The 26,843-nt window shown below is 41.5% G+C and overlaps 1 protein-coding gene across 3 annotated transcripts in view; it reads left to right on the top strand.

The window, feature by feature from the left end:
• The window catches only part of PTPRG (protein tyrosine phosphatase receptor type G), a 720,169-nt gene that overhangs the window by 550,823 nt on the left and 142,503 nt on the right, over positions 1 to 26,843 (top strand). For all 3 annotated transcript variants that reach the window (XM_053669375.1, XM_053669374.1, XM_053669376.1), the window contains exon 6: positions 8,689 to 8,755. In XM_053669375.1, the coding sequence (XP_053525350.1) occupies positions 8,689 to 8,755 (67 nt within the window). The remainder of the gene's footprint in view (positions 1 to 8,688; positions 8,756 to 26,843) is intronic.

Here is a 26,843-nt window from a genome sequence, read left to right as displayed (position 1 = left end):
GTTAGCAGTAATCTGTGTCCTCTTTGAGGTGAGGCCTTTGTTTAGTCTAACTCCTGTGTGAAAGGAATTTCTCTAATTTGTTGATTTGTAGACATTTGCACATTTAAATAATCTTTTTTTTTTATCCTCCCAAACATTGCTCACCTAAGGCTCTTAAATCAGATGCTCTGACAGCTTTAACACTATGTAGAGAAACATTTTTACACTGGCTTGTTGGTGGACTAAAGTGGGATGTTTCCATGAGTTAACTGGTTGGTTTCAGAAATAGTAATTAGGGGGCTGAAGTCCTCTTCTAGCAATGGTATTGGACACCAAAGCCCTCCCACGAGTGCATGTCTTGGAACAGGGAAAGCCCTGTGAGGTATTGCCTAGGAGAGTGGATTGATACTTCCCAGTCTTCAGAGACAATAATAGGGTAGCAGTTATTCAGTGCTCCAGAGGAAGCACAGAGTATAAATACCCCTCCCATAGAAAGGCGTTGAGGTGTGTAATTAGTTCTTACTTAGATTGGTTGCTATGAATTAGAAAGAACAGCTGCTCACACCAGTGTATCTTGCTGTACACCTTGCCCAGGGACAGCTTTCATTAAGAAGGCCTTGGTTTGATGCTGTAATTTATTGGTTTTCTATGTTTGTTTAAACATAAAAGCTACTGAAAACTCTTTATCCGAGAATTATCAATGTGTGATTGCATCATTTAGGGTGTGTTCATTATTTTTGCCACGTTTAACAGTTCCTGTTTGGGGCTTGGGTTCTAAATGTATTGTTTCCCCTCAAACTCTAGATAAACTGTGATGATAGCAGCTCAGGTTTGTGAGGGGTAAGAGTTTATTTACAAGCATGGGAACTAACCTTTAATAGCTGGTGCACCAGTGTAAGGAAAGTGGGGAGGTGTGGACTCTATGGAAGCCAGGCCCTCATCCCTCTGTGGGAGCTAAAACTAGACTCTCGGCTCTGTAAGGGCCAGCGCTGTGATTTGTTTATTTTAACATCCCAGTACCCCGTTCTTGGCATATGGTTATCTGTTGCTGTGTAGCACATGTCTACAGGCTTGGCAGCTAAAACAACACACATTTACCACCTCATGGTTTCTGTGTGTTGCATAGTTTCTTGCAAGGCTGCAATCAAGGTGTTGGCCGAGACTGGGGTGTCATCTGAAAGTTCAAGTGGGGCAGGAGCCCCTTCCATGCTCACTCGGGTTGTTGGCAGAATTCAGTTACTCAAGGGCCTCGGTTTCCCTTCAGTTCCCCTGTGGGCTTCTCTGGCATAGCCTTTTACATCACACGGTATGTGAGCCGAGTAGGCAGTGGGGTGGAGGTTAGACTCTCATGTAAACTGATCATGGAAGTGATTTTTCCCTCTGCCTAATCATAGAAGTGATGCTACTCGATGAGCCCACGCTCCAAAGGAGGAGATGACACTGGGTTTGAATACCTGGAGTCAGGGATCACTGTGAGTATTCTTAGAGTCAGCCCGCCACAGCATGCGGTAGGCGCCCATGCATGTCGGTTGTGTGAATGAGCGTTTAGAGCTAGGCTCTTGTGATTTGAACATAACATTTTTCCTGTCACCTTCTTATACAACTATAAGGAAAAGCAAGATTGTTTTAATATTTTAGATATGATACCTACCTGATATTTACATAGTCTACCCCCATTCCTCATAATGTCATCTGGTTGCTTGATTACTGAACTTCAGTTGTATACATAGTGATGACCTTACCTATTACTAGGACAGATTTTTCAAGAGCAGGATCAGTCTGGGAAACCCTTTGATCCGATTTGTCTTGTCTCTTACATTATTTAAAGCAGTCCCCACACCGTACGTTTTGGATTCTGAGTCTTTTGTAAATGGAGTGCCTAGAGCAGCTTTTTGCTTCAGGGAGATGAAAAAGCAAGGATGAGAGTTCACATCTAATGTGTTTTGGTTGAAGTCACTTGCTACGTGTGGGAACAGTCAGCCCTACTTTCTCCTGTAAGCCTTTGATACTGTTGGGGCTTTTTGGTGCATGGCCAGATTATTAAGAGAAAGTCACACTTGTCTACCATCGCAACACCAGATCCAGAGAAACTCACAGGCCAGTCACTGAACCTGAAACAAGCTGCTCTTGCCTCAGGCTTCCCCAGATCACATGCTATTTTTTTATTATTATTCAAAGGGCATGACAGTATCTGTGTGACATGGTTTGCACTGTAGCTTAATACTCTAGGTTGTAATTTGCTAGGTTGGGATTTCTTGTTTGCTTTTTTGTTCAAGAGCAATCTTTACTTTGAGTGGACTGACAGAGGTAGAGTAGGTGGGTTCTGGAACTCTGTCTTGAACTGCTATAACCAGGCTGCCCCACTGCCTTCTTGGCTCTGAAACACAATGCTTTAAACAGACAAAGGAGGATAAAAATCACCATGTGGGCCCCTATGAAAGTTTCATTTGCCAGCCTGCCTACTCCCTCCCTCTTTTCTGCTTTGACTTAGAAAGTGAGTGCCGAGTGAGTGTGAAGCCAGAGGACACAGCATTGTGTACTTAGACCAGGATAGTTTGATCCTGGTGAAAATGAGAAATGGCCTGAACTGACGATAGACATCCCTGCTGCTGGCATGAGGGCCTCGCTGTCACCCCATGGCATTGGGTTTTTCAGTAATAGACTCCTCCAAGCCCATTCTGAGAATTAAATAATAAAGACTTTGGTGTGCTGGAGGTATGGGGGTAGACTGGTAGAGAATGGTCAGTGTAAGTAGACCAAGAACATTAAATTCATTCCCTCCGAAGCCTTCTCTGACCACGAATTTTAATTCTCTGGAGATGAATAATGTGAATTGACTACTTTTCACTAATATTAGGAATTAACAGTAAGTATTTCAGTGCTCAAACTCCATTTGAAGGGGGGGAGGATGAGTCCTATTAGCATTTGTAATTGTGCTGCTTTTCATATTAATCATTTCCCACGGCTGAGGAATTTGGAGTTTTCTCATCTGTGGATGGAAACCAGCCCCAGGTGTGTGCTGTCCAGTGCTGGAAAATGGATGATGATATGCCCATACCCCGTCCCTGTGATGGGGCTCTTCCTTCTCTTCTGAGCTGCCTCTGTCGTTTTTGCGCATCAATGAGATGAGGCTAAAAGTGTGATGCTGGAAATTTATTAGTGGGAGTTAAACCAAGCCTCCTGGCCAGGAGTCCGCACTCGGTCACCTGCCTTCAGCTGACTGGAACACAAAAATCCTTCATTTCCTGAAATGTTCTCCAGCTCTCCAGAGCCATGCCCCACTCTGAATTGTACCTCGCCTTCCTCTCAGACCTCATTCCAGGCAGTTTGGGGTGCTGAGCGCCCTCACCCCTGTGATTCTGCTTTCTGTCCTCTCACTGCAGCAGTGACCCTCAGGGGAGAACAGAAAATGTTGTTGGGGTGTCAAAAAGAAAGGAAGATATTTGTGTTTTTGAAACAGAGGAGAAGAAAAGTCATATTTGTGAGCATTAAAAAGGAAATTCAGAAAAAGAATAATGCTTTCAATATAGATCAGTGGTTGGTGGATTGATGCTATTATTGTCTTCTTGTGCAGAGGCACATTTCCTACATTATTGACAAGTGTTTAATAATTTATTCATAAAGGAACCTGCCCTGTGCTCTGTCTCAAGTAAGGCCTATCTGAAATGCAAAGGTGTGAAAATAGCCAAGTTTTAAATGGTTTGTGTCAGGAAGTTCTTGACAGCAGCTTGAACCAAATTCTAGTCACTGGTAGCCAAGGTGTTGACATCAGAACAAAAAAGCTGCAGCATCCTGGCTACATAGCCTTTTACTTAAGAGCCATGGAAGGAGAGGAGAATCAGATCTGAATTCAGAGTCTATGAGGAGTGCAGGCCCTTGTCCTGAGCAGACATTGTAACTTCTGAATACACAGTTACCTGCTCACAGTCAGTGAGGACAGAGCATCCTCTCTGCAGTTCAGGAAGGCTGTGCAGAGTCTCTAGTCCTGCTGTTTGTCATTTGCCTCTGCAGCCATGGTTAATGGTGTAACCATCACCCTCCACAGGCATAAATCCTTTTCCCACAAGAGGGTATTGGTGGACATGACATTTATAGGACTGTAGGAGCAGCTGGCAATTCAAGACAAGTAAGTTGTCTTGGACATCCTGTTTAGCAGGTGGCCAGGACTTGATGGATTGGAAATTATTAGGATCCAAGTCAAGGGCCAAATGGCATAGTGGACGGGAAAAGTAAATGGCAGCGCATATCCGAATGCAGGCAGGGGCAGTCTGACTGCGCCTTTCTTCCTCCATTTCATTTTGCTTCAAAAGCATGAGTGACACAGATCCTCCTCTAGAGCCTGGATTATAGAAACATCTCTAGAGATTACTGATAACTTGGTTATTATTTGATAGTGGATTGAATCCTTATGGTGGCTGTTATTTGGAAAGGAAATTTTACGAAGCTTAGATTTCACCAGCACTTACATAAATTTGGTCTTCTGACCAAACCTACATGTCATGGTCACCTGTATTGCCGATGTCTGTGTGTATTTTGGTTATATGTGAAGACATTTAACAGCTTTCACTCAGAGCCCTGTGTTGCATTTGTATACCATCCTTTTTGAAGATGACTTCATGCCATGAAAGCTGCTCCAAAATGGAAGTGTCAGATGCTAAGTGTTGCAACAAGAGCACAGACCGAAGGCAAAGGGGGTGCCCATTTCTTCTCATCCATTTAAAGCTCATTGGTGCTACCGTTGCCTTCTCAGTGTTGCTGCATAACTCCTTTGATCTTAAAGTGGAATGAAGCAAATTTCAAGAGCCAGGAACACTCGTCATATGGCTTTAAAAGAAGCAGCATGTTTTGAAATTGAGTGGATATCAGATCAAACACAAATTCGGATTTTTTGCAATTTGAACTCAAGTAGGTATTACTGTTAGAGCTAAGCACATTGAGAAATTCAAGATAAAATTGCTGTTGTTTGACATTGATTTGAGTTTGAGTGTTTGGATCAAGTTGTTTCCCAGTCACAGAGTTCCATTTTTTTCTCTGTCACTTGGCCCTTTCTACCCTGGACAGAGACCAGAATTTGTACACATGGGTTTATCCTTTATTGTAGTCATATTTTATTTTTTTTAATATTTTATTTATTTATCTTTAGAGGGGAAAGGAAGGAGAGAGGGAGAGAAAATTGGCGAGGTTTTTAAAGCTGCCCATATTGCTTAGCTTATGTCCATGAATTTTTTTTAAATTTCAAATTGATTGAAATGCATTATTTCAGTTAAGGTTGTGCATTACTGGAACAAACCTTCTTTAGCATGCTATCAAATTTCCACCCTGAGTTTTGGAACCAAGAGAGCAACTAGAGAATGGGCTTTACTATTATTACTAAGTAACTTTGACCAGCCACTAATCTCCATTTGTGTCTCCCTTTCTCCTCACCCGTTTTCCCAGCCTCGCCTATATAAACTAGCATTGCAGACAGGCTTTCCATTTATGAGCTTGCTTTAAATCTGGTGTCAGGCCTTTGAGCTTGAGTGAGACTAGGCCTGAGTAATCAGACATAGAGATACTGTAGTCTGTAGTGACCAACCAGAAATTAAACTTAGGTTAGGTTGTCTGGTTATTTTCATCTTCCACAGGCTATAGATGTTATTGGTAGGTGTAGTCATGGAAAATTAGGAACAGTTGTTTCTGAGCTTTCACTTTTTCAAGTAAGAGTACTGCATTTAAAGTTTCCCATGAATACAAAATAGTTGCCTGCAGATGGGATTGAAAGGCAGAGTATCTGTGAAATGTTCCCGTGGTAGAGGAACGGTAAGCACGTGAGTTACCAGGCTGATAGCAAATGCTGTGCCTTGTGACAGGAAGTCTCACTGAGAAAAGTTTAGGACAAACCAAATAATATTTTTGTAAATAAAAAACTTATTTATATCTTAGCCTGTCCCTTACCCTCCATGACTACACACTCATAGAAATGCTAACTTTTGCTCTCTAACAAATGATTCTAATTAGTTAAAACAACAATTATTTAATTACTTTATGATTCCATAGGTTGGTTGGTTGGGTCTTCCTGCTGGGGCCAGCTTGGCTGGTCTCTGCAGACTGCAGGTTCTTCTGAGGCTGGGTGGTTTTGAATGGACTCACTCTCCTGTCTGGTGGTTGGCAGGTGGGGTGAGGGGTGGGGCATCTAGAATAAAGTCAGCTGAGAAGGCCTTTGTCTGTTCCATGTGATCTTAGGTTTGGTCACCTGGTCATCTCAGGATTTCAGAGAGTAACAAGAAAATACTGCACTGAAGTCCCTTGTAAACCTCTTCCTTCATCATGTTTGCTAATGTCACATTAGCCAAAACAAGTCGCATGGTCAAGCCCCGTTTCAAAAAGTAGAGAAGTCGATAAACACCATTAATGGGAGGAGTGGCAAGGTTAAATAGCAAAGGTGCATGTGACAGGAACAGCAGGAGTTTGTGGCCGTTTTGTCATTTCCCACAAATATTAGAGTAACTACAAGTAGTTGAACTGACATTAACATCTCTTCCAGACTCAATCTGGAAATGGGAGGCCATCTTTTTATCCGTAACTTCAGTGTGATGTGGGGTATGTCTCTGGGCTCTTATTTTCTTCTACCAGTTTTGAAATGTGGCTCATTTACTGGTAGACTCTCTTGTATTCTTGAGTTGTGATTCCATTTTTTACCATGTTTTAAAATTTTGATCAGCTATTTGCTATGGTACAAATGTTTTTTTCTTTTTTAATTTTGGCATATTCTGTGGGTTTTTGTCATTAAAGAATGTTTTGTGCTTCACCAAGTATGTTAAACCTCTGGCTTAAGCTTCCTGTTCAGCAATTTGGAAGTATACTCATGCCAACTCCTAGAATTCCACCTTGGTAATCTGATACACTGGGTTCCTAACCACTGATCACTTCCCGCCCCCATATGAGTAGTGTTTACTATGCAGGACCAAATCCCACATCATTTTATTAGTCTATAAACATGACACCATACATAACATGACACCAGTGTTTGAATTTAGTTATCACTCAAAGTTATAGACATTAATATGTAATCACTGTTAACTCATAGAGCATCTAATCCAGTTCCCTCAATTCTTCGCCTTTTGCAACTTTATCTTGAACCAGATAATCCTTAACTGGGGATGGGGAGAGTCTATTCTCATCATTATGAATGTTTAACAGCATCCCCACCTGTACCTACTTGATACTAAGAGTTCCCGATTAGGGATGATTTTCATTTCTTCTGTTCAGGTTTCTGTACTGTGTGAAATTTTTATACCAAACATGAACACTCTTACAGAAATAAAACTTTTTATTTTTAAAAAAAAGAGTTCCTCCTCCACCACCCGTATTTGTGACAACCAACACTGTCTGTAGACAAGGCCAAATGTCCCCTGAAGAAGTGAGGAGTAGTAGACAGGTAAAATTTGCTTCAGTTGAAAACTAAGGTCTCTAACCTGGAAATGCTGAAGCAGAAGAGGATAAGAAATGTGTGAAGTACAGGTTATTATCAAAGAGCAAACTGAGAACAGCAAACCAACGGGGGAACCACAAACAGGGACGGAGAGTGGAAATTTTTGAATTACCTTAAAATTTAACTAGTGATGGCCCTGTTCCCCTGCATGACTAAGAAACATAACACTGAAAGGTTAATTGATATCTCAAATTTATTATGTTAAAAATGGATTACGAGTAAATACAATCCCTGAAAAACAATTTAAAAGCTATGCTGACCACAGCTGCAGATACTGAAAAACTCTTTCTTTGAGAAAAGTTAAACACACACAAAAGTAGAGAAAATTTTATCATGATTTATGTGGTACTCGTCACCCAAGGTCACAAATGGTTGATAAATGGGCAGTCTTTTTATATCTATATACTGCTCACTTCCCCTGCCATTCACTCATGCATTATTTTGAAACAATTCCAGTCATCATTTCATTTTGTTTATAAATACTTCAATATCTCTAAGAAAATACTTAAAAACCAAATTTATAATATACTGATGGAATGTTAATTTTCTAGAATGGTCAAGAATAAGACTTTATGCTGAATAGTATCAGAAAGTTAAGGGAAAGAATGGATGATGGTCAAGATCAAAGAGGCTTCATTTATACAGGATATTAAAAACCCCAGAAGGAAATGAAGGTGGGAGACACCTTCTCTTCATACTCTTTTCTCCTCTTTTCTCATCTCTCTTTGAGTGACTCTTAGAAATGCTGCTTATAGTATGTGATGAGACTCAGGAGACCAGGGTCCTTAGAAGAAGATTAGGCTGGCAAGGAACAGATCCTTCTCTAAAACAAAGAAGAGAAATAAACACAATCACAATAAGGTGTTGAAATATTCAGTCAAGGATGGATTGATTGCTCTTTGATGGCTTTCAGTGACTTTAGCTGATCAGGGTCTACTTTAAATAAAACAAAGCAAGAGTAGACTGTCTTGCCATTGCTTTTTAAAATTTTGCTAGGACTATGCTATTTTTCTCCTGTTCTCATGTATTCTGAGAAGTTTCCTTCTTTTGATTTAGACTTCCTCACTTGATTTTATTATGTCATAAATCTATGTTTCATGAGAGCCATGGTATATGTGAGACCTAAGCAGCTTGCTCGATAACATCTATTTTCCCTCCTTCTCTTTAGAAGATTAAACCGAGACTGTTGTGTCTGGTGCCAGCATAGATTTAACCAATCATATTTCCTTTACATGTAGGTCAGTCCAAGGGACAATTCTGCACTGGATCCTATTATCCATGGGTTGAAGGGCGTCGTACATCATGGTAAGTAAACCACGTACACTTCTTTTTGCTGGGAGGTGAAGGGCTAAGATCTCTACTTAAAGAAATGGGGTTATCTTGCAGAGGACACAGGGTGACACTCATTCCTCATCCACTGATGGTTGAAGGGCATGAGAGCCATTATTTGATGGGTAAGAGCACGCCCATTTATTACCTACAAATGGATCTAGGTTAACTGTAAGCAATTTATTTCTTTTCAGGTATCACTTTGAATGCCTATGTCATAAATCAAAATGCCCTAAGATGTACCATTCATAAGCATTGAACCTGCCACTTGTCTTATATCTCTTCAAAAAATATTTTTCAAGTATCTTCTAATTTATAAATTTCTTGATATGCCTCTCAGATTGAGGGAAAAAATTTAAGTAGTCGTGATTAGTCATTAAACTTTGCCGAATGTGAGCAAGCGTCACCTGCTCCGAGAGTGGAAAAGGCTCAGCCATTGTTCTGTGCAGCACACCTCTTATCCTTAGGCATAAAACTGGGAGAGGAAATAAGATAAATGGGTTCTGTCTTTCCCAACTGGGTTTTATTGTAGAAATTTTCTTGCAACTTTATTATTGGTAATACATCATTACCTGTGACATCAAGATCCTCTAATTTCAAAATTGTCGCAGGGAGGGGTGGAGTCTAGATGTAATGCAATGATTTGCAAAGGTTTAATAATCTACTTAGAATTTCAAAGACATTGACAGAAGTGGCATTAGTAATTATAATAAATCTCCCCTTTATCTCTACAGCTGTGATTAAACGTCCTTACACCTTTCTGGAAGAATTGTCTTTAGACATTAGCCAACTCTGTGGAACTTACAAAATGCCCCCTCCTTTTTTTTTTTTAGGGAAATTAAAACCAGTTGTCTGTGTTTGGTTGAATCACATGAAATTTCGGGTTAATTATTCTGCTCCTATATATCATGCAGCAGGTGATAATAGTAAACCTAGTTACAGGAGTGAAAGAGGGTGACTGAAGACACTCCCATAGAGCAGGGGTGTCAAACTCATTTTCACTGGGGGCTACATCGGCCTCATGGTTGCCTTTAAAGAGCTGAATGTAATTTCAACCCCTTAACAGTTCAGGAGTAGTTACATTTATACAGTCCTAAAGTTATTTTGGCCCTTTGAAGGTGTCCGCAAGGGTGATGTGGCCTCTGGTGAAGATGAGTTTGACACCTCCGCCATAGAGGTTATTGTTGTAGGAAGTTTTCATTGCTTCTTCCCAATTTCAGTTTGTGTCTGAGGCAAACCTCACAGACCTGGGAAGTAGGTCATATGACAGGTCCCCTAGAGAGCAAGACACCTTTGCCAAAACTGCATCTGTCTGTACATTTCTGTTTTGGTGTTGGTAGCAAGAATGGAGTTCAGGAGGTTAGGAAATTTGCCCTCTATTCTGGGCAGCTTTAGAAGTGCAAAGAAAGCTGGTGTTGGGGGCAACATGATGTGTATTCTGAACTCCAATCCCTTCGAACACTCAATTGATCAAACTCCTTCTTGAAATTTTGGTTCCTAGTGTAGATTATGAGTTTTGGAGTTTGAAATGTAGTAAATGATGGATAGATCTTTCTTCCTCCAGACTGGTTTTCCTGTTTTAAAACAAACACACTGTAAAGAATTGTAAAAACTTCAAAACAAGTACCTATTTTTCAGCCAGCGAGAAGCTCCCCGCCAACTATGGCATTTGAGTAAATCTGGGTATTCTTATTTCCATAGTGATAATCGAAGGAGATTCAATATGTTGAAGTCATGCAGTAGGCTTCCTTTAACTCTCAGACCCTCAAATCTCAGAAAACTCACTGCGTAGTCATCACTCATTTCACGAGCTGTGAACCAGCATAGTCATGGTATCTTTCCTCTTTATCCACGATTTACCTGTAAGAGGCTGTAATATGTAGGAAGATGTTCCCTGGCAGTGGGAGAGGATCAGATGCCTGGGCTGCAGTTCTACTCTACCTTCTAATTGAGAGCTCAAAGGAGACCTGCAGAGTCAGTTCACTAACTTGATTAGCAAAACCATTGCCTCTCAACTCTGTGAGCTCACAGGGTTGGCACATCGGTTAGGACCAACACAGGCCAGGTCTGGGGCACCTGGAAGGGAGGTGGAATGCTGCCTGTCTCTGTGTCCAGCCTGCCCAGGTTCACCCCTTCCAGCCTTTGCATTCGCTGTTTCTGTTCCTGCCGTCAAGAAGGATCCTCCAGACCCTGAGCTCATAGCAAGGGTATCGCCCAGTTCTCAGTTCAGAGCTCGCCTTCTCAGAGCTTTCTTAATCATTTTATGCAATTGCCCACCCTCTTCCTGCTCCCTGTCACATCATCCTAGGTTTTTTTCTTTGAAACACTTAAAAGTACCTGAAATTACCTAAAAGTACTGTGTTTGTATTTTCATTCATACATTACCTACCAAAGTGTAAGCTTTCTGAGGGTGAAAACACATCAGTGTGCAGCAGATTGTAGATGCTCAATAAATATTAACCAAATAAGTGAATCAAGCAAGCATAGAAGTAAGTGAAAACATCAGAATGGAAAGCTGCAAGATGGGGAGGGGACACCACGGGGCTCTCAGTCTCTGCTTGGATTGGGAAGGGAAAGGCGTAGCAGGACGTCTTGGAAACAGTTTTGTTCTCAGTCCTCAGGCTGTTGCTGACTTCCACCTTGATAACCCTCATTGCTTTTTCATTCTCAGAAAAGACAACGGGCATACTGAAATAGCTAAATAAGAATTTTTGTTGTTGTTGGAACTAGAAGCATTTTCAGGAGAAGGTACTGTGAAGGATTGGAATGATCTCTTAATTTGATGGGACATAAATAATCATGCCCTTCACAGAATCTCAGGCTTGGAAATGATGGTAGAGATATGTAAAGAGAAAAAAAATCAATATGATTTTTGTTGTAGTTCAGAGTTGGCTTTTATTTCTTCAGCTCTGGGAGTCATATCATAGAATGTTAATTTCTCATTAAGTGAATGCTTTTTTAATAGGAAGAGTCTTATATGTTCTTTCAGCTGAAAACAGAATGAGTAATCTGGCTGCACCAGCCAACCATACTTGGCATTTGGTCACTGGGGTTCTCTGTGAAGTGGACACCGTGATGGAGTTTGAAGTGCAGGAGAGTTTTTTGGCAGGGAGGGGCTCCCTGCAAAGGATGCAGAAGAGAGGAAGCAGGAGCAGGTAGGGTGAGAGACAGGGTGACACCTCCGAGGGAGGACAGGGGAGCCAGGAGGATGGCTGAGGGCAGCTCTAAGAAAGTCTTGGCCAGGCCGTCGGAGACCTGCAGAGCCCAGACTGCCCGTGAGAAGAGTCCCAGGCTGGGCAGGAGTGGCCCAGCCCTGGTCCCCCCAGCATGTTTAGTTATTGGCCAAGCACCCAGTAAGCGTGGCACCTGTGTGGACACAATGGTGGGCTGTCAGCTAACAAGGCTCCTCAAGGCAGTGTGTCTCTGGAAGGAAGATTTTAGGGGTGTGTTTTCATGACTGACACAGAGGTTCATATCCTTGCTTAGACATTTCGGTCCTTTGTTTTTTAAAATGCTCAGAGGTTCATACAGCAGTGCTGGTTCCTTTCGTGCTTGGCTATTAAGTACTTAATGTACGTGAGTAAACCATGAAGCGAGGCATCAAGGGCACAGCAGACAGGAACCCACCCTCACTGAGTTTATGGACTCCTGGGAGAGAGATTCCGCTAAGCATGTAATCACATTAAAGAATGGGGAGTGGCACATTGAACTCAGACTTGGTGGTTAGAGACTGCGTCTCAGAAAAAGTGACCATTAAGATGTAAAGGCTGCGTACAGACTGTCCAGTCAGAGAAGGGAGCACAGGGTTTCAAGCGGGACCTACATAGATGAAGGTGTCTGCTGGCAAGAGACGTGGCGTGTTTGAGGCTCTGAGCTCAGCGGTACTGCTTCTCTAATGCTAGGGAGAAGTATCTAGAAACCTCTTGCCAAAATAGAATGCTGTTTCTTACATGTTTGTTTTACTATGTAAATTGTGATTTTTACAAACTTTAGAGCTATGAAGAAATATAAGTAGAATGGAGAGAGGTGACTTGCCATGGATTCTGGTCCTGTCTATCCTTTGAACAATAGAAGGAATTAAGCATCCACTGGGGAGGACAGACTTAAGGGAAAATTGTGACTCCTGTGCACTACATTGACCGAGTCGTTTACCGTGCTTTTTATATACAAGAACCAGCCCGTGTGAGTAGCCATACCTCATAAAAATACTGTTTCCAAAAAACTTAGCCTAGTTCTAAACTTTTTTAATCCCTACCAGGGGATATGTTTTGATTTTAGAGAGAGGACAAGAGAAATAGAAACATCAATTTGTTGCTTCTTGTACACTTCCTGACTGGGGTCGAACCCACAGCGTTTTGGTGTAGAGGACAACACGCCAATGAACACGCCACCCAGCCAGCGCTCTGGTTCTGATTCTTGTGGATCCGTTTTACTTTCGTCCACAGTCCAAGTCTACAGACTTGCCTGTGAACTGGCATAGAAATGGGGCCTTCTCTTACAAGTAGTTTTACTCAACTGACCAATACTAAGAAATGCATATTATACCCAATGTCAGTTAAAAATTATTTCCTTTTTTCTTTCAATTTTTTTGAATTACCTACTTTTATTCCCTTTCAGTAGTGTTCACCCAAAGAACACCCAGCAGGCTGTTTGTGTGCATATTCTAGAATACCATCAAAAGGCATTGAAATAGCAACCACTCCCCCATGTCAGTTGCCCAAGAAGAGCAGCTTTTTATTTTTGATTGTATGGTTGTTGAGCTTTGATTACCTGTCCCTGTTCCTCCTGACCGTCACTTCTCACTTCCCAAATGTACCACTTTGGTGAGTGAGAGGGTTTCTCCTTCAGAGAAAATGTGTGTGGGTGGGTGGGGGCAGTTAGAAATTGCCTCAGACACCGGTCAGAGTAAGATGACTCAGACGACTTGTCTTCCTGTCCTTCCCCCCCAGGCTCTTAGGAGAAAGCTATCAGTGAAAGTACAAATAAATTATCACCTGAGAACACCCTTCTGTGAATGTTACAAAATGAGACTCTTGGACCTTTGTTGTTCGCACTCAGTGAAAGTTGGGGCTGCGACGAGATCAGAAGTTTCTTCGCAGAGTAGCTTCCCTAACTGACCAGAGAATTCACTGGGCTCACTTCTGTAGTGTTTTCCACAACTTTTCTCTCCTTCCCTGGAGTACTCATCACCAGCTCCCCAAATCTATGGGCAAAAGTCATAGAACAGCTAGAGTCAATCCAAGCATCTAGCGGGAAGGCAAGAAATGGAATGAATTTGCCAAGTGACTACCCAGCCAGGCGTCGTTTTCCTGAGGCTGCTGCCTTGTCTGCCCACCTGGTCGAATGGAGGTTTATAAAATCAAGAATAACCTGGAAGAGACTCTGGACCTGGAGCAATCTGAATTCCTTCTAAAGCAGTGGGTGGCCTTTATCTTAACAACTGCCCTGGCGTTTCTGGCCACAGGTACACTCCGTAAAAAGAAACCAGCCCCAGGTTGTGGTTCTCCCAGCACTCACTGCACAGTAACTGCTGGGAAGATGCAGACGGTGCCACCTTTCAAAGGCCATGTGGCTGATTCTGCTCTCTTGCTCTCTGAGGTGGCACTTCCGCATATAGGTAGAGACGCAGGGAAAATACCCGTAAAAGACTTGTACCAGGAGCTTTGTTCCTAACAGTCCCACAATGGAAATAGTCCAGATGTCTACCAGGGGGAGCCTGGATATACAGGTGGTAATCTATTCATGCCAGGGAATATGATTACCCAGCAATTAAAAATAATGAACTATTTGATTTTTACAAACACACACACAAAAACCATATACCATATACTTCATGTTCTATTTATATAAGTTCAAGAACGGGCAAAACTAATCCATGATGACAAAAGTCAGAAAGTGAGTTGGAGGGGGATTTTTTAAGGTTTTATTTATTTTTATAGAGGGGAAGGAAGGAAGGGAGGGAGGGAGAGGAGAAGAAACATCAATGTGTGGTTGCCTCTCTCGAGCCCCATACTGAGGACCTGGACCGCAAACCAGGCATGTGCCCTGGCTGGGAATCGAACTGGCAATCCTTTGGTTCGCAGGCCAGCACTCAATCCACAGAACCGCAGCAGCCAGGGAAGAGGGGTATACTGAATGGGAAAGTGATATGAGAGAATTTTCTTTGGGAGAAAATAGTGTATATCTTGATCTGGAGGTATAATATAACAATATAATATAAAAATATCCCCTTATGTTTGTGCATTTGAGTATTGGTAAATTAAAGATAGCTCGCGTATTATATATTAATTTCTCAAAGATATTATATGCACAAAGCTCAAAAATAATCTAGCAGCACAAAACAGGTAGTTTACTATTAAAAATCCTGACAGGCCCTGGCTGGAGTGGCTTAGCTGATTGGAGCGTTGTTCCAAAGCCAAAAGGTTGTGGGTTCGATTCCTACTCAGGACACATGCCTAAGTCGCAGGTCCTCTAGCGCATGTCCTTCAGAGAGACTCAGATATAAGTGTGCCGTGGGAAGTGTAAGGAAATAGCTGTGGCTTTTTTTTTCCTAACTGCCCACACCTAGAAATTCCCCCAAATGGCTATTGATAGCAAGCTGGATAAATGCAGCACAGTGTAGTCACACAACAGAACATTTTACCCAACAGCCTTTCGCAGCATGAAAGAACTGTGAAGTGAAGGACGAGTCTGAAGAATATACAGTGTATTCGACAACCTGAAGTTCGAAAAATGAGAAACCCCAACCCATGTGATGAGGGGTGCACACATCGGTGGTAAAACGAAAAGAAATGCAAATTACTGGTCATTTTTAAAGAAGAGGCTGGTACTTACTCTTTGGGCAGGAAGGGAAGGCGAAAGGGTCTGGGCGGCCTCGGGCAGCAGGTGTTCCTGCTGTTCCGGTGGTGGTCGTTTAAGGGTCCTCTTGATTATTTGTCAGCAGCACATTTTTACTCTGTGCACCTTTCTGCATGTGTACTGAATTTCACAATCAAAGAAGACCATGATTAGTGTTACAAAGTAGGAAGTGCAGACAGTGCTTTCCTCTGGGACACAGCAAGTACCCAGTGGCCTCAGGACAAGCAGAGAGGGAGTGACGGCTCTTTCTCGTAAACGTTCACCGTAAGTAGCCCTGGCAGGCCAGAGAAAAGACTGTGGCTGCCTTGGGATTATATCATCAAGCAGCGAATTGGGAAGCCAATATCTCCTTTCAGAGTTTAGAAAAAAGAAGTCAGGAATTAAGGGGTGGGGTGTCAGGGGACAGGACTGAAAACAAAGGCCCTTTGCTGCTGCTGTGCTGATGCTCCCTGGCTCTGTACTAATTGAGGGTCTAATTAGCCCAACAGGCATCACCGAATCCCCCAGAAACCCTCTGAGGTACAACCGTCATGGCCCCCATTATGCAGACTGGCAAGTAGAGCAAGCAGTGGCTGGGGGATTGAACCAAGGTCTTTGTGATTTCAGACTGGCCCTCATTATTCCCAGACCACCTCCCTCTCTGTTCTCTGCCAGAGTCACCACCCACATCTCTCTGACTTTCTTGAGGTTAACATATAGATTGTTAAAGAGGCAAGTGAATAAATATGTAGATCATGTTTTGTCAGTCATTCCAGCCCATTACGATTATCCCTGGGATTGAGCATCTTGGCATAAACTTTCTGTGTGAGGCTAACTTACTAAAGTTTACCCCCCCCCAAAAAAAATGTATGGACTTTGGAAGAAGAGGATGAATCCTAACACAAGGGATTTCTGCAAAAAAAAAAAAAAATGATTAGGCAGAAATACTAGTGTACACAATTCGATAGCAACAAGATAAAGCAGAGATGAGTTAAGGCATTTGAGGGGTTCTTGCCTGTTTTGTGTATGTGAACTTTCAGCTCATATAATCATAGTTTCTGTTCATCCTTCCCGCCCCCAGTGCCTAATAAGGGCTAGTCGGGGTTTTGAGGGTGAGCTGATAGACAAGATTTCCCTTCCCTCTATGAAAATTTTAATCTCATAAGAATTTTTTTTGGCTTTGGCATTCTTGGTGCTAAGGTCAAAAAGACTTATTTGCCTGCAAAGTAATCTCATGTGCACGTGAATAAGCAGTTGAAACTTTGGAATGACTTTTTGTAAAAAGTCTGCATTGTGGAGTGCTCTTGAAGAAATGGAGTTGTGTTAACACCACTGAACAAGGAATCTGGAACGGTGCTTCAGAGTTCAGTCTGTCTTGGATTCGAATTCTGGCTCTCAAACCTGGGAGCTGTGTGATCCTGTACAGATTGCTACACCTCTGCCTCTGTGGTTCCACCTTAGGGCTAAGGAGAGACCTACTTCACAGACATTAAAGCTGCTTTAAGACAAGGAAAGTACCTACAGAAAGGATGTCTGGCATGTGTTCAGTGTCCTCTAAATCACAGGTTGTTCGGCCTACAGAATTTGGCCCAAATCTGGCCTGTAGTCTATTGTTTTAAATAAAGTTTTACTGGAACACAACCACACTCATTTGTTTACATATTTATTATCCGTGCTTGCTTTCCGCACACTACAAGATAGAGTAGTTGTCAAACTGACACTGTCTGGCCTACAGAGCCTTAAATATTTTCTCTCTGGCGCTTTACTCAAAACGCTTGTCGACCCTGCCTTGTCTATATAGTAGCTCTATTAACCCTGTTTTCTTCACCTCGTGGCTTGTCTGTTTGGGGATGACATAAACACCCAACTCAGGTCCTTACTTACTGTTTGATAGATTTTGTGGAGGTGGACCTGATTTTGCCCAAATCACCATGTAATCAAGATGTAGTTCCACTGAATTAAAGAGGGTTCTGTTTAAGTATTTACCTTTAAAAAAGAAATCATTCAAATTATTATCTCCCTTTTGAACGAGAAAGCTAGTGCTGTATTATCTACAGCCCACTGGTAATTTTGAACATCTTAATAGATGACAGAATTTCCCATGTGAAGTTTATGTTTTCATCATTTAATGATATGGAACTTTTCTGAAGTGTGCTAAAAATATGTAGCACCTTGGTCTTGACTCATGTCTGTTTATGGATCCAGGAAGGGCAGATGCTTATCTGAACACTTTTGATCTCAAAATCTTCTAGAAACAGGAGCACTTAGGCCACTTCCACAGCTTCCTGGGTTTGGGTGTGTCAGAACCTCCATCACAGATGTTAGCTGTTTCCATTTCTTTTCTTAGCTAGAGCCAGGAAATGGGATGCTGTGTGGCTTCTATTATATCATTAATAATGTTGTTAACAATAGTATTAAGGTAGAAAAAGACTTCAAACATGATTCCTTTTGGGTTAAATATGAATTTGAGGCTGGTTCTCCTTTGGCCAGCCCTGTCTGTCAATATTTTGTCATTTAAACAAAGCAACAAGAGCCCAGGGAAGCTTCCTTTTCCTGGTTGTTTCAATGGGATATGGAGAGCAACGGGAGTGTAAAAATATGTCTCGAGTTACCTACTGCAAGAGTGGTTGCTTCAGCACTTGAGGCTCCTTATGTGGTTCTCTTACCCTGCTACACGTATGTGTCAGTGGTATAGGAGAGGCAGTGTTGTGAGCGCAGGCTGTGGATTTGAATACCAGTTCTGCTTTTCACTACTTGTGAAGTCTGCTCAAATCACCTAAGCTCTTTGTGGCTCAGTTTTCTGAATTGTATAATGAGGTAATAATAATACTAGTCTGAATGGTTTATCCTGAGGAATCCGTGCCTTACGGTGTGTACGTGTGCCTGGTGCACGTCAGCACTCCCACCACCACCAGCATTGTTTCCGTTAGACAAGGAAATGACTCTGGAGCTCTGAGTTCTGTCTCCCTCACTCCTTGGCTATTTAAACAGAATGTGTGCTGCTTGACTTAGTTGGGTCATACAAAAATAAAACGAAATGATGGAGATGATAAAAAAGATGATTTGGGGTTTGGTGAAGGGGTTCTGCTGAGTTCAGGGGAAAGGGTGATGGATAACAAACCAGAAATTGGATGAAAGGAAGAAGCAGCAGGCTCTCTTCTGTTAACCCCCGACTGAATGCCTGGCCCGGCCAAGGTGGTCCGTCCTGATTTTTTTCCAACTGTTGTTCAACAATTTTACGTAACCAGGAGCGCTCCTCGGTGAGTTAGGAATTTTTAATCCTATTAGAAAGATGGGAAAATTGAGGTTCAGAGAAGTGAGCTAATTCTTCCCAACTCATTCAGCAAAGCGATGATTTGAGCCCAGTGTTACTGGACTGGAAAATGCATTCTCTTCCCCACTTTGCTGGGTCAGTTTGTTTCTAGCATTGACTAACTTCCTGATTATTTTTAAAGCCACTTTTATGTGCCTCAGTTTCCCCTCTGTGAATTACGTCATCAGAAGACAGCTAAAAGAACTTATACACCATCAGTTATGGCCACTAGAACTATGTAGGGGAGGGACGCAAGCAATGGAATTGTTCAGGGATAACATTGGTTTTTTTGTCACTGTAACTCTGTATCATTTAAATGTCATGTTCATTCCCTTAATTGTTGATAATACTCTGTTCTTTGTATAATTTCTTTTTGGAAATATAAATGTCAACATATGTTTCATTCACACATCAACCGTTAAATCAACATGCTGCATTTCACCAACTGAAGCCACCGATAAACTCAAGGAGGTTAGATGTCTTTAAACTGCTTCATGACCTTGGAGCCCCTCTGTGGGTGCTTGGCTATAGCAATGTGATTAATCAGGCGGATCATCTCCCTCTCAAGCCAATCTTCCTCAGACCCTATAATAATAATAGTTATTCATGCCATAATATGAGCCTCCAGGGTTTCCTCTGGACTGTACTTGTAGGAAAGGCAAAGGGTTGTGCACTTAATCTCTGCCCACTGGTGGGAAGTGTTTCTGCATCTGGAGACTCAGATTCTCTGCCGACCTCACTGTGTGTGTAATCTTGGTGCAGTCACTTTCCCTCTGGACCTCATTTTCCTCTTTTGTAAAATGAACTGGAACTGGAGTCCTTTGTAACTTTTGGAGCCCCACAGTTCTCTGTGGTTCTTGGGTGACTTCCCTAGCATCTCCTCATGACATCAACCTAGTCCCTAAAGTCATCTCTCATGAAGCCCCTTGTAGGTAGCTACACCTTGAGAAGACGCCAGCCCCATTTTCAGTGTCCTGTCTTCCCGATTCCATCATCTTTATTGATGACAGGTGACATGCCTGAGAGCATCAGGTTATATACAGCTAGTGTCATTGCTTGTATTTAAATCATAAAATTAATTCCTTGGCTCCCTCTAGGAGTCCTCACCGGTGTCTTAATTATCATCTAATGCTTTCTAACTGCCCTTATGGGTTCTGTATACCAGGCTCCTAAAATCCCTGGGTCTGGTCCTCAAGCTCTTTCTTTCTGTCCTGACCTCTCATTTCTGGCTCCTGTGTTGTCACTGGCCGATCAGATCCATTGCTCCTTCCAGATCACAGAGTCCATTTGTGGCTGGGCCAGAATTAACTCACGGCTGCTGGCTCCATGCATGGTGTTTCAGCTGCCTTGCAATTTTTGTCAAATTCCAGCTGTACTTAACTAGCAGCTGACTTTTTTCCTCCTAGAGCCTTTCATATTTGGGGCTCTTGAACTTTTTCTTCTATTTTACCTCTTGCACATTTCATTAAAGCCACACAACAGGCAGAATCCCTTTGTGCACTGGCTTTTCTGCCTGCCTGGAATGTTTTCCTGGGGTAGCCACATGGTTCACTGCTGCCTTCGTCTTTTTAATCAAACGATTTCTTCTTAATGAGCCTGCCCTTAAAACTGCCATTTTCTAAACAGTAGTCAGGGGAGACCTCATTGAGAAACACGTCATTCTAATATGACTAAGTCGTTAGCAGCTGAAAGGCATTTGGTTAAAAAAAAAATCAGCTTTGAATAGCGAGCAGTGAAGAAATGTTCCAAGCAGAGTGACAAGCCAGTGCAAAGGCCCCGGGGTGGTGTGATCTGGAACAGCAGGTGGCTCTAATAAGAGTCAGAAAGTAGCAGTGGATGAGGCTGTAGAGGGTGTAGCAACCCATTGGTACAGTCCTCCTAGAAACTAGCTAATTGAGTGTGGTCAGCATTATTGCAAATGCAGAAGCTCAGTGCTCTCCCCAGACTTAACTGGATCCGAACCTACGCTTAACCAACCCCCCAGGGGATTTAAAGAAGAGCAGTGTCATAAATCTTCTTTCCCCATTTAGAATGACCTGATACCCAGCTTTTTTTTTTTTGACTGTCACTCCCTTTCCACCCTCCCTGTAACAAAGCAGAAGTCCATTGCTACCCCAGAAATTTTTAAGTATTTAAGGAAAAGTTAATAGGTTTTTCTTAAAAAAGATTTGGGAAATCCTGAGAAACTAAACAACCATGGGCTAAAAATAGCAGCTTGGGCTTTCTGTTAGTTTATCTTCTACACTTCCCTAAAATTGGTTAATTCCTTGTTTGGGGGGTGGCATGGATGTTCGTCCCCTAAAGACCACCACATTCTATCCATGCACCTTCCCTTGTGTGTGTGCTTTCACAGTAACTTCCTAATTCTTGCTTTACTGCATGCATAGCTCCTGTCTGTACATTGACTGTTCATCATATCTCATAAAGGTCTTTCTTCTTATATAACTAAAGCATTGCAAATATTAGGTTATTAACACACTGAAAAAAGACAATCAGTCAGATGATTATTATCTAATGTTTTAATGATGACATTTTTAATCCAATTATGCATGTTGGAATCTTTAAAATTTTCTTTAATTAAAGAATGCCTCCTGGCACTGCTATCAGAAGTAAGAAATTGAACGGAACTGAGCCAGATGTAATTTAACGTTGAAAAGAAACTGTTAGGATGACTGGCCCGTGCTGGGTGTAATGGTTGACCATGACTTGAAAGCCCTCATACAAAATTTTCTAATTGATAAGAAAAATTTAATTATCTTTAGATATACTCTGTTTGCATTCAAATAGGTATTTCTTTTTCTAAATAAACCTCCCCCGATTGTTCATATTGTCGTTTGGAATGCTTAAAAATGAAAGACAGAGTCGGATGAAATGTAGACTACTTAATACAGTGTGTGTTTAATATAAAAGTCATACATTATTCATTTTTGCAATTTGAATAACTTTGAATTTAGCATCCCTGTTCCTCATCTTTCTCTTTGAACAATTAATTATTAAAATATAATATTGTCTGAGTACAGCACTGGGATCCTTGAAAGTGGAATATGAGATTCATTTCTTTTCAATTCCTTTATCTAGGAATGCACAGTACCTGCTCATTATGGTGTAATGGAATGAGTGGTAGTTTAAATAAAGTGGTTCAAATATTTTTCTCAACTAGTTAAGTGGCTGGGATAGGGATGTTTTCAATTCAAATTACTAATTAGGATAAAAGTTGGAGACAGAAGGCTCTGATCAGGAGGCGTTTGAAGTCAAACTGCCCTTTTATAAGATTCACTTAACAAGCACTTATACGTACTTATCCTGTGCCTAAGCCTGTAACTGATGTTAATTCATATACCTTTTTCTGCATAAATTATTAGTTTTATTTTTTATTAGGTATATTTTATTGATTATGCTATTACAGTTGTCCGATTTTCCCCCTTTTCTCCCCTCCACCTGGGGGCCCCGTTCCCTGCAGCAATCCCACCCTCTTAGTTCATATCCATAGGTCATATGTATAAATTTTGGGCTTTTCCATTTTCTATACTATTCTTAACTTCCCCTGTCTATTTTGTACCTATCAATTATACTTAGTATTCCCTATACCTTTTCCCTCATTCTCCCTCTTCCCCTTCCCACTGATAATCCTTCATGGGGTCTCCATTTCTATGATTCTGTTTCTGTTCTAGTTGTTTGCTTAGTTTGCATCTGTCTTTTTTTAGGTTCAGTTATTGATAGTTGTGAGTTTGTTGTCATTTTAATGTTCATAGTTTTGATCTTCTTTTTCTTAGATAAGTCCTCTTAACATTTCATATAATAAGGTCTTGGTGATGGTGAATTCCTTTAGCTTTACCTTGTCTGGGAAGTACTTTATGTGCCCTTCCATTCTAAATGGTAGCTCTGGTGGTTATAGTGATCTTGGATGTAGGTCCTTGCTTTTCATCATTCTGAATACTTGTCAATCCCTTCTTGCCTGCAGGGTTTCTCTTGAGAAATCAGCTGATAGTCTTATGGCAACTCCTTTGTAGGTAACTCTCTTCTTTTCTCTTTTCGCTTTTAAGATTCTCTCCTTATCTTTAACTTCTGGCACTTTAATTGTGATGTGTCTTGATGTGGCCCTCTTTTGGTCCCAATTGTTCAGGGATTCTCTGAGCTTCCTTGACTTATATGTCTATTTACTTTGCCAGATTGGGGAAGGTTTTCTTTCATTATTTTTTCTAATAAGTTTTCAATGTCAGTTTGTTCTTCCTCTTCTCCTTCTGGCATTCTTTGATTCAAATGTTGGTACATTTAAAGTTGGCCCAGATGTCCCTAAGCCTCTCCTCATTTTTTTTGAATTCTTGTTTCCTCATCCTGTTCTAGGTGAATGTCTATTTCTTATTTTTATTCCAAATTGTTGATTTGAATCTCAGATTCCTTCCCTTCACTGTTGGTTTTCTGTACATTTTTCTTTATTTTACTTTATGTACCCTTCACTTCTTTATTTTGCAGCCATACTCAATCATTTCTCTGAGCAACCTGATTACCAGTGTTTTGAACTGTGTCTGACAGGTTGGCTATCTCTTTGCCATTTAGTTCTTTTTGTGGAGTTTTGATCTGTTCTTTCATTTAGGCCAGGGGTGTCAAACTCATTTTCACCAGGGGCAACATCATCCTTGTGGTTGCCTTCCAAGGCCCAAATGTAATTTTTGGACTGTATACTTCACTGGTGAGTACCCATATAGAATTTTATATGTTGTTAAAATTACGAAGGTTCAAGAGTGCAGAAAGTATTTAAAAGCATATGGAGTGTTTATAAGAATGTAGGAAAGGTTATTAAGAGAGTCAGAAAGGTTTATAGGAGTGTGGAAAGGATTTATAAAGCCTTAAAATATATATAAATAATAAATAATAATTCCACTACTTTGAGTATTTTCACCTTTCCTGGGAGGGTCTCTAGAACATAACTGCCACGATAGGTGAGGGATCCCTATACTTCTTAACAATGAAGAGAGAGCTCAGTGCTGCCACTGGGTAGAAACAAGGTGCTGGGCCGAGTAAAACAAGGTAGAGGGCCAGATTTGACCTCAGGCCTTATGTTTGCCACCTGTGATTTAGACCATATTTCTTTGGCTTTTCAAAATGGCTGCCTCCCTGTGTTTCTGTATATTATCTACAGAGCTGCTTTGACTCCTTAGGTCAGCACACCTGTTATGCTGTAAGGGGCGGAGCCTTAGACATTCACCAGGGCAGGGCAACCTGCTTTGCTGATTTGTGGAGCTGTGTGGGGGGAAGGGGTCAGAGAGGGAGCAGTGGCACTTGCTTGGCTCTAACCCAGTCTTCAGTTACTTTCCCCACTTTCCCAAAGTAACTTGAAGTCCTTCCAGCTGCTCCCCTGGTGCTGATTCCCTAAGTGGGTGGGCTTGTGTATATTCTGGGACCCCATGGGCCCCTTAAACAGACTCCAGAGATAGTGGTGGTTTCTTCTGCTGACAAAATCCCCACTGGTTTTTACAGCCAGAGGTTACGAGGCTTTATTTTTCTGGTGCTGGACCCCTAGGCTGCATGGTCTGGCCTGCGGCTAGCATCGCTTGCTCTCCAGTTGTGCCTCCTGGTTTTTATCTGCTGCATGTGAGACTGACTCTACCACAGGTTGCTGCCACTGACTCACTGAATGTCCTCTCCTCCCGCCTGCCTGTCTCTGCCCCTCCTGCTGGTCTGGATGAATGTTTCTTCAACTACTTGGTTATCAGACTTCCATACAATTTGATTATCTGGCAGTTCTGGTTGGTTTTTGGTTTTAGATCGATTGTTGTCCTTCTTATGGTTGTATGAGGAGGCAAAGTGTATCTACCCACACCTCTGTCTTGGCCGGAAGTCTCTTAATTCATTTATGCTCTGAACCTCCTTATGAGGTTGATAGTATTAGAATCTCATTTTACCGCTGAGGGTCCAATTACTGGAAGGTTCAGTAACTTGGCTTAGGTCAGACCTTTAAGTAGATGAGTTAGGAGTCAAATCTAGGGGGTCTGTCTAGCACTTCTCTCCACTATACAATATCTACATTTATTAAGATATTCTTAGTGGAATAGTTTGAGTTTTTAGCTGAGAAGTGCATTTTTCCTTTTTCTTGGGGCTGTACTCAGGAACTCCCAGTTTTTGAGTTTAGTCAGTTGAGTGCCTTGTGGCTTATGTGAGCTTTGTGGACAGTGCTGGTAATACAGGGCTACCATTTCTAAAATTATTTCTTACTTAGAATTAAGCATCATAAACACCCTACTTGTCAGTGGAGCACTGCCTATGGGACTGAGCAGAAAATGGTATTTTCAGGAAGATCAGTAAAAATTGATGTTATATTTGAACTTAAAAAACTCAAGGGAGAAAAAAAACAACTCGAGTTAATTCTGTAGTGTATTTCACAAAAGAAATTAACATTAGTGATGGAGGCACCTGAACATGTAGCACGCCCCTCCCCCTGATTCTAGTTAGGACGATCAAGGTGACTTTCTAACATTTGCCCCCAACACATTTTAAAATAAGGGAGGTAAAATGTGGCCTGAGGGCCAAATCAATTCTACTGCCTATTTTTGTATGGCCCCTAAGCTAAGAATGGATCTTACATTTGAACCCTAATTAAATGAAATGGCTTTTTTCCCAAAAAGGATTTCATTCTTATTATAGAAGACCCATATTTTAAAAATTGTCCTCAGTGATTATTAGCATTTTGAATAACGCTAATAAGGTTGTGGAAATGTATTAGTTATACAGGTACTTATATAATGTCTTTGATATTTTTTGTGCCTCTTGGCATGCAAAACCTGAAATATTTATTACCTGGCACTTTATAGAAAACATTTGCTAATCCCTGGCTTAAAACACAACATGAGCCAGCCTGCTCTCAGCCAAGTGCTTGCCTTGATAAATCAGGGTTTACAAGGCACTGTGCTAAGCCCTTTACATTTATTATGTTTATTAATTGCTTAATTTTCACAGCAACCCTGGTAAAATAAGGGAAGTACCTGAGAGGTTAAGATCTTTACCTAAGGCCACACAACCATTAAATGTCAGTTGATTTCAAAGCCATTCTCTAGAACTTTGGCAAAGGAGATGCAACAATTATAACCTGTACCGCTCAGGTTGGTGAAGAATGTGTCAGATACAATGCTCCTGTAAAGCACTAGTAATCCAATTTAAAAAAAATAAAACAGATGCACAAGCACTTAAAGTAAGATGTACATAGCTGGGCCTTAGTAGTTTAGAGGAATAATTATAATAAAAACAATAATACAAGTAGTAATTAAAGAATAATGCCATTATTTATGACATGTTTACTGTGTTTCAAGCTCTTCCTGAACACCCTTCTTATAATGATTTACTTGATTTTCACAGTAGCCTGGGAAGGTGTGGGTAACTGATATCACACAGGTCACAGGTGGAGGAGTTGGGATTTGGACGAGCAGACTAAGAATCTGCCCCCTTTACCTGCCTACATAGAGATGGAGATATGAGGTGGTGAGGAGGGCAGTGGTTCGGTTTTGGTTTTCAGCACAAGGTGATTTTTCCTGCTCCCAGGCTTACTGCTTGTAGATTCTAAAGGGTTTCCTTGAAGAAATAATCCCATTCAAGTGTCTGTATTCTCCAGTATTTTATGCTGGCTTCGTTATTTCACCCTGGTCTGTCATTTCCCTAGCTGTAGAATCATAATTGGACTAAAGTGGTGGTTTTCAGTGTCCCCAATTTCCCAGCCCAACTTCAGCTATGGTGGCTGCAAGTTGAGCCATTTGAGTTGCCCAGCTCCTGTGTAAGATTTTATTTGGAGAAACGGTTCTTCAGCTCCTGGAGCCACTAGGCCTGTCTAGTGACGTTCCAGGTCTCAGAGCTCTAAGATCCAAGGGCAGTGACAGTTGTGGAATGAACGAGAACGAAGCTACCTTCTCTGTACCCTCACCAGGT

Source organism: Artibeus jamaicensis, unplaced genomic scaffold (genome assembly GCF_021234435.1).
Source record: "Artibeus jamaicensis isolate MK-2021 breed Jamaican fruit bat unplaced genomic scaffold, CSHL_Jam_final contig_519, whole genome shotgun sequence".
Lineage (NCBI taxonomy): Eukaryota > Metazoa > Chordata > Mammalia > Chiroptera > Phyllostomidae > Artibeus > Artibeus jamaicensis.
Note: the sequence above shows the minus strand (reverse complement) of the source record. Positions and strands in the feature narration are given on the sequence as shown.